The 8536-nt window shown below is 41.9% G+C and overlaps 1 protein-coding gene across 3 annotated transcripts in view; it reads left to right on the forward strand.

Annotated features, from left to right (window-relative positions):
* LOC148517216 (solute carrier family 45 member 3-like) overlaps positions 1–5942 on the forward strand; it is a 37924-nt gene extending 31982 nt beyond the window's left edge. For all 3 annotated transcript variants that reach the window (XM_088478913.1, XM_088478911.1, XM_088478912.1), the window contains exon 5: positions 4034–5942. In XM_088478913.1, coding sequence (XP_088335039.1) covers positions 4034–4498 — 465 coding nt within the window. In that variant the 3' untranslated portion in view covers positions 4499–5942. The remainder of the gene's footprint in view (positions 1–4033) is intronic.
* Positions 5943–8536: the final 2594 nt, after the last annotated feature.

The following is an 8536-nucleotide window of genomic DNA, read 5'->3' on the forward strand; positions in this document are numbered from 1 at the left end:
AACACAGACGTTGGTCTTTTTGGGCCTTCTGTTCGACACTCTGTCTCAGCAGGTTTTTTTGCCCGAGCACAAGATCAGGGAGTTGCAGTCCCTGGTGCACATTTTTTGTCTCTACACAGGGGGTCCGTGCTACGCTGCATGCAGCTATTGGGGAAGATGGTGACCGCGTTTGAAGCAGTTCCGTTTGCACGCTTCCTTTCCAGACCCCTTCAGCATTTCATTCTTCAGCGCTGGAGGAGGTGGGATCCCTGTCTAGATCAACCTTTTTTTTTTCCCTGTCTGTCAGGTGCGCCAGTCCCTGGGTTAATGGCTCTGCACTCGCAAACCTATCCAAAGGTTGCCAATTCTCTCCCTGGCAATGGACGCTAGTAACTACAGACGCCAGTCTCCAGGGATTGGGTGCAGTAGTTCTAGGATCCCAGTTCCAGGGGCTTTGGTTTCTGGAGGAGAAGATGTTGTCAATCAATGTGCTAGAGCAGTCTTTCGTGTTTTGGTTCAGGCACAGGATCTTCTCAGAGACAGACCTTACAGATACAGTCGGACAATGCCATGGCGATGGCATATATCAAAAGACAGGGAGGAACCAGGAGTCCTTTGGCTATGGCAGAGATCACCCAGATTATGATGTGGGCAGAGAGATTTGTTCCAGCCATATCGGCCATTTTTATCCCAGGGGTGAACAACTGGGAAGCCGACTTTCTCAGTCAACAAAGGGTTCACCCAGGTGAATAGTCCCTGGATCAGGACATATTCAACATGATTGTGGAGGAATGGGGTCTGCCAGAGACATGCCATCTCATGGTTTCCAGGTTGAACAGGAAACTTCTGAGTTACAGGGCGTGGTCCAGAGACCCACAAGCAACTCTGGTAGATGCCCTAACATACAAGTGGTCCTTCCACTTCAGGTATCTTTTTCCGCCAATTCCCATGCTCCCGCATGTAATCAAGAGGATCAAGTGAGAAAAAGCTCATGTCCTGCTAATAGCGCCAGACTGGCCAAGGAGGTCGTGGTACTCGGATCTTCTGTCTATGACGGCCAACCAACCATGGAGACTTTTGAGGTCCAAGGGGTTTTCTTCAGCCATTATCCAGACTATGTTACAGGCTTGTAAATCATCCACTTCTATGATTTATTATAGGGTGTGGAAAGCTTACATCCGATGGTGTGAAACTGGGAAGGTTTCTGCTTTCCAGTTTTGCTTGCCATATTTACTTTCTTTTTTACAAGATGAATTGTCCAAAGGCCTTTGCCTATCTTCTATGAGGAGTCAGGTGTCTGCCTTGGCTATATTTTTTTAGAGATGTCTGGTGTCCATACCAGATGTCAGAACTTTAATGCAAGCTGTTTTCCATGTTCAGCCACCTTATGTTTCACCAGTCCCATCTTGGGACTTTAATTTAGTTTTGGCTGCTCTTCAGCGGGCTCCTTTTGAGCCACTTGAGAAGGTGGAATGAAGGTGGTAAACTTGGAAAGTAGCTTTTCTTTTTGCAATCTCCTCAGCTCGCAGAGTTCGGAGTTGGCGGCTTTGTCAGCTAGCTTTCCCCCTTTGATTTTTCATAAGGACTGAGCGGTTCTCTGCACTCGGCCATCCTTTATTCCTATGGTGATTTCAAGATTTCACATAATTCAGGATATTGTGGTTCCAATATTGAGTACAAGCACTCAGAATATATGTGGATAAGACAAAACAGACAGCTTGTTAGTACTTTATGATGTCCATATAAGAGGCTGGCCAGCTTCTAAGCAATCTATTACTCGTTGGATTACTTCCACTATCAAGCAGGCCTGTATAGCCTTGGACGAGTCAGTACCTGATCCCATTCGTGCACATTCAACTCGGGCTGTGAGTGCTTCTTGGGCAGCTCGGCAGGGTGCCTCGATTGAGCAGTTGTGCATGGCGGCCACCTGTTCCTCAGTGCACACATTTACCAAATTATATCGGTTCCACACATTTTGTGTGATGCAAGGTTTTGCGTACAGCATTGCATGTGCGTAATCCCCCTCCCTCTTAAGGCTTGCTTGGGGAAGTCCCCGCGTCGGTGCTTCCCAGATTGGACGAAAGAGGAAACAAGATTCTGGGTTACTCACCGTAGATTCAATTACTCTGAGTCCATCTGGGAATCAATGAGTTCCCTCCCTGATGTGTATGATGGATTCTTATGTTCATCCCTTATTGTTCTCCTTTTGGCTTTGCTAGTCAGATAACTGGAATGCTAGAAAAAGGGGAGGGCATGTAAGGGAGGGGGAGTTTCGGTCAGTGAATTATTTTTAGTGCCTACTCCTCTGCCCCTCCCTCATATCCCAGCGTCAGTGCTTCCAGCATCAGGGATTCCCAGATGGACTTGATTCTATGGTGAGTAACCCAGAATCTTTTTATTTGGCACACCATAGACTTTGTAACTTGGCGGTGCCAAGCGTCTTGTCAGACTTTTCTTAAAATGTGTCTCTTATTTGCATCGCTAATGCGACAAATGTATAATGCACTGGTTCACTGACTACTGACGCTGGCATCTCATGTATTTCTGTGTGTGACTAGGTCACTAATCTGGGTAAAAAGGATATTATATGATACGAGAGACCCACACCATGCCACACGTCGCATATTGTTATGCTTAATCTGCAACTTTATACCAATTTCTTTGCGGCAAAAGCACTAATCTAGAGTGCCTGGTACACTGTAAGCAGGTTTGTATATGGTTATGATGTTAATAAATTGCAAATTTCAGGAAAAAGTACAAATCATCACTGCCTGTGGTGGAGAGTCCAAGTTGTGCCGAGCGACTCTCGCCATATGGAGCAACAGTGCTAGGTGATTGAAGACGCATCTGTATTGCAATATGTTAAAATGGCTAATTGCATGAAATATTTCCTGTCTGGCCAGTGCTATACTGTCTCTCACAAAACATGACAATTACTCCCTTTCACACAACATATCAGACAGATTTTAAATGGTTTGAGGCTTACCTGCCCTTAGGCTTAGAGAGACATTGCCGCCTCCGAGCATAGCAATTAATTGACACTTGTCATGTTTACATTTCTGAGAGACAGTCAGGAAGACTTTGGTCCAGTTGGCCAGCTTAGCTGATATCGCAATATAACATTCCCTGTTTGGAGTGTACTAGGTGAGTGCATAGTGTTTGTAATAATTTGTTTAAATAATGTGGTAATCTCACTCTGGCACCACAGTTATATATAAAACATATCACATTTCATGTTTAATGGACCACTAAACCAAGATAGTACACATTCTCGGGAGGCTTTGTTATAGGGATGTAGTCTACATCTCGACAGTCAGAACACCGATGCACACTACACCGGGATCTTGACGGGTTAAAGTGTCGACAACTTCAAAATGTAATTATTAGGGTTAGGTTTAAGCTGCAGGATTGGAGTGTTAGGGTTAGGCCTCGGTAGGAGAGGGTTAGGCTATAGGAGGAGAGGGTTAGGGTTAGCGTGCCGAAGGGGAGGGTTACAGTTAGGCTGTGGGGGTTAGGGTTAGCGCGCCGGAAGGGATGGTTAGGGTTAGACTGCGGGAGTGGAGCGTTAGGGTACCGAAGGGGAGGACGCAGGGGGGACAGGGACGGTTAGGGTTAGGCTGCAAAAGGGGTTGGGGTTAGCCTTAGAATATTTATCGAAAATCGTCTGCATTTTCACCATTGGGATTCCGTTGCCAGCATTCTGATCGTGATTAACATTATGCATGAGTTCAATTCCTGACCAAGGCACTATCTTTGTGGAGTTTCTATGTTCTCCCCATGTTTATGTGGGTTTCTGGTTTCTCCCTATTCTCCAAAAACATACTAGTAGGATAATTGGCTTTGACAAAAATACATAAATAAATAACACTCATTTAAGTGTCTCCATGTGATAGGGAGTATAGATAGTAAGCTCCACTAAATGACTCAAATATTCTCTGTAAAGCGACAGTATGATTATTTATCCCTCTCCTACTTTATATGATAGAGATGTAAAATTCCCCCCCTCCCCCCTCAGTGCATCTGAAATAAGATCTATCATTTTGTTTCTCGATAGGTGTTTATGCCGAGACCAGCAGTGCTGTCAAACACACACAACGGGAATACCCTCACCAAAGAAGCTGTATGCTTTTCACCCAATGTCGTAGTGTACAGTCACCAAAACGGTACTTGTAAGCAGAAAGGAACGGGGCACAGCAAAGAGGAAAGTGTATATATTACAGAGGAGCCGTACAGCTATGCACATTCTCAGGTCTACTATAAAGACAACAATAATCAGACTGCTAACGCCACGAACGAGACTTGCGCCGACGTTTACACGAAACGGGGGATCGGCCTCGACTTTGCAACTCTCGACAGCACATTCCTCCTCTCTCAGGTCTTCCCGTCCCTCTTCATGGGGATGATTGTACAGTTGATGGAGAGCGTCACAGTCTACATTGCTTCGTCTGTCGTTTTCGGGGTGTTTGCCATTATTTTAGCAAACCGCGTTGTTTTTGACCAAAAAGACTTGCAGTCATAAAGGATCGAATGTTGATGAGGGAGATGAGACATTGAAAACTTTTGTTTACAGTGTTTACGTTTACAGTAACAGAAGTTTTTCTGCCATTTTTTTGTTGCCTGTGTAACTAGTGACCCCATTTGTCTTGTTTTTTAATTGTAAGGATTTGTACAGAGGTTAAAGGGAGCAAGGATGAAGTGTGAAAGCAGGATATAGAGATTGTTAAATTGTATCTTGGTAATGCTATAGAAAACGTCCGCTTACGGTATACAGATATTATTTTTAAATGACCGGGCGATTTATCCCATAATTTAAGGACCACTAAAATTGAAAAAAAATTCATTCTGAGGCTCTGAGGGACGTATTCTCCATTTAGCTCTCCTCAGTGTCACTATGACATATGTCCCCACCTCAATATTTAATACTTCCCAATTGTATTCAAACTCCGATTTTCAGCTTTGCATAAACATTTTCTGGTTTGTGTAAACTAGAGGCCTAAAGTGCCCCTATTTGAAATCCTCTCCCCATTTGTGACGGTTATTTATAAGTGCTAAGTTATAGATGATATAACTCGTGATGGATATAACCGCAGAAATCGACAAAATTAAATTCCATAACTATTTTGCCGATGAAATCCTAAGACTTTTATCCAAGGGAAAGAAAATACTGGAAGTTTACAAAGAAACATTCAAATGTACATGCATCTAATTTATTTCTTTATGAGATTATTTTACTATTGAATATAATGTACTGTATAACGTTTTTATCTTCAATCTAACCTGTAAGGAATACTAACTACTGTTAAAGCTGCTAGCTTTTTATGTTTTATTTTACTATGGAGAAGAGTGTGTGTTTTTGTTTGTTTTTTAATGTGTGGATTTCTTATTGTGGAGATATTTTATACAACAAGTGGACCTGTCCTCAATATTGTTTTAGTTCACAAAATGCAGTGTTCTCACCAGGACCTATTTCCAGAAGTTTTCAGAAACTCCTTCCAATGTCCTTTGTTGACAGCTGGGGAGTCGCGGCATTAGGCACTCAGGGCTGGCCTGGGGGGACATGCACTAAGCCGTGGAGAGTGATAAAGTACCAACCAATTAGCTCCTAACTGTCATTTTTCAAACAGCCTATGAACTGATAGCCGCTGATTTGTTGGAACTTTATCACTCTCCAAGGCTTAGTGCGTCACCCCCCTGGCCTATACAAGAGTGCGCTGGCACACAGAGAGCCAGCAAGCAGGGGGCACCGTAAGCAACAGAAATACTCACTGAAGGGAGCCGGCCCCCGCTGGAAGAAGGATCCTAGTGTTCATTCTAACTCCCTGCACCTGTCACAACCTGTGCAGTTCCTCTTTCCTGCCTAGGGTGTTCCCCTCTGCTCTGGAGCTTCTAGCACACTCAGATGATACAATACAACAAATTGCTGAGATACAGAGCAGAGTGTGCAAGGAGCACCAGAGCAGAGAGCGACACCCCAGGCAAGAAAGAGGAACTGCAAGGATTGTGACAGGTGCAGGGTGAGAGTTTTTCGAAGTGGAGATGTTGCCCATAGCAACCAATCAGATTATACTTAACATTTAACTAGCACCTTTTAGAAGATAATAGCTAGAATCTAATTGGTTGCTATGGGCAACAGCTCTACTTTTAAAAACTCTCACTTTAGTAAATATACCCCTAGGACCCTGTTAGGCTTCCCCTTCACTCTGCTTCGCCTCCGGATCACCACACCCAGAATGCAAGCACTGCAGACACATAGCTTCCCCCTCTAATACCCAGAGCCCGCCAAACAGTAAATGAGATATTGTAAGGTTGGAGCGTACTAAGAGCTACTGCTTACCTCCTGTGATAGAGTCGTTCCGTCCCTGAGTTCTCCCCCTCCCCCCAACTACTTCATAATGCCGCCCAACTGGAAAAAAATTCTACGGAGAACACTGGAATTACTTTCTGCACTGTGTGTCTGTGACATGTCCACTTACAAACAGACTTAAAAATTCCAAATTATATAATTTGATCATTCACATGTCCAGGTTGGTTGCAAGGTCATAAGGCTTTTTTAAATGACATAGTGCTACAATGCACAGCACATAAAAACTAACTGTATTTGCTTTCATTTTCTAACTTGTACCAGATATAGTAGTCTATAATCTGGTTGCTATGGATAATGGTCTTTTTCTATACATGGCACCATTTGATCAATTAATATTTATTTCTCCCAAGAAGGTGCCTCAGTAAGCTCGACCCTCTTCTGACTCGGATTTTCAATTCACTGCTCTAAAATAATTATTGACCAATGAATAATCCCTGCTGGAAAATATATGGATATTAAGTCACTCAGGAGCTCTGTGGACATATTATATTATACAGGTCACAGAAGTGCAAAGTGTCTTTTAATATCTGTGATCAATTACAATTGTAGGTGCCTTATTCCTAAAAATATACCCGTTTTCCTAATGAGCACTGAAGTATATCAGAACTATATGTATTATATTATAAAGCCATAACCTGCTTCATTATATTGTATCTAATGCCGCACATCCACCCAGGGAAGACAGTATGATTACGACATCGTAATGTCGTTCCCCATCCCTTGCAGTGAGTACACTGAACGATCAGTCATTCAGTGTAGGCACCCTCCATCATTCCCGAACATGGTCAATATGTCGTCATCGGCAGATTGACCAGCATGTTCGGGTGATGATTGATGTCAGAAACAACGAGTGGGAGCGCACTTTGCTGGTCATTCCCGACATTTGCATGCCCAATTAACCGGCGATTGAACGATAACTATGTCGTTATCGTTCAGTCGCTCTGTTTATTCAGGTAGTGGATACCTGCCTTAAGAAAGATGGTCCCTGTCCAGTGCTCCCAGTTTTTGAAGTGGATAACTTGTAAAAAAAAAACAAAAAAAAAAAACTATACTCTCACCAAAATGTCTCCCTCTGCTCTGCAGCCTATATATTTCTGTAGTTCCCGTTTGCTGCGCAAAGTAATACTGATCTCTGGGCTGCAGTAACGTTTTAGTTGCACATTGTCAAAACCTTGTATTAGCACAATTACTTCACAGTAACCAATGCTGCATTGAAGTCTGATTAACACAAAAGGGTTTTAGAAAAGTAACAAAATTTAGATTCCAAGTGCCTGATCACAACTGTTTTGTTTTTTTTTATTATAGGAAAATACAATATTTATTGGGATTTGTTTTTTTTGTAAGTACTGAAGTAATTTATAGGGTAGGGTGTTTTCTAACATTTGAACAATTATCATGTATATACTATGTATACAAATTGCCATAATAAATTATTCCTCTATCACTGTTAATGCACATTATTGTTGATCGTGTGTTTTCAAGAGAATAAATAACCTTTTTTTAAAAAACAAAATAAAAAATAACCATTGTAAAGAGTCGATCTTTGCACATAAATTTGATGTGTTTATGATTTAACATTCAGATTTAAAATGTATTTTTTTTTATTCATGATGCATGATGGTAAATGCATAATATAGGTCTTACAAAGAGCTTCAGTGGACTTTGTTAATAATAAAAATTATCCTCCTCCACAGCTGTAGCTATTCCCACAGCCATGAGGTATAAATAGTTCTTACATAGGACAAAAAGCTAAAATGATAAAGCATAGCAAGACAGTGATGCTTATTGTGATATCATTGCCCCCATAGGTGATGTAACAGGTGTTAAAGGCTTTCTCGCTGACTGCTTGGGACCAACAATGAAACTGTTAAATTTAACAAACGCTTCATACAGGATTTTTTTGTTTTAAAATCTTATTAAAACTTGATGCAATTGTTTAAATTTTACAAATATGGTTCATGGAATGTGATCTAAATCAATGGTTCAAAATAAGGTAAAAAATAATTATGTATAGAGTATATAAACTTGACAGAACAAGTAGGAGAAAACAATAAAAATGGAAGTGAGTAGAGGAGGGAATTAGAGAGGAAGAGGGTTAAAGAATCCACAGGTTCCAGTTCCCAGGAGGCCTATGTCTAGAATTTAGTATGTACTGACTACACTGTGTATACTCATATGTATGGGGGCTAGTTG

Source organism: Taudactylus pleione, unplaced genomic scaffold (assembly GCF_031769625.1).
Source record: "Taudactylus pleione unplaced genomic scaffold, aTauple2 ptg000225l, whole genome shotgun sequence".
NCBI lineage: Eukaryota > Metazoa > Chordata > Amphibia > Anura > Myobatrachidae > Taudactylus > Taudactylus pleione.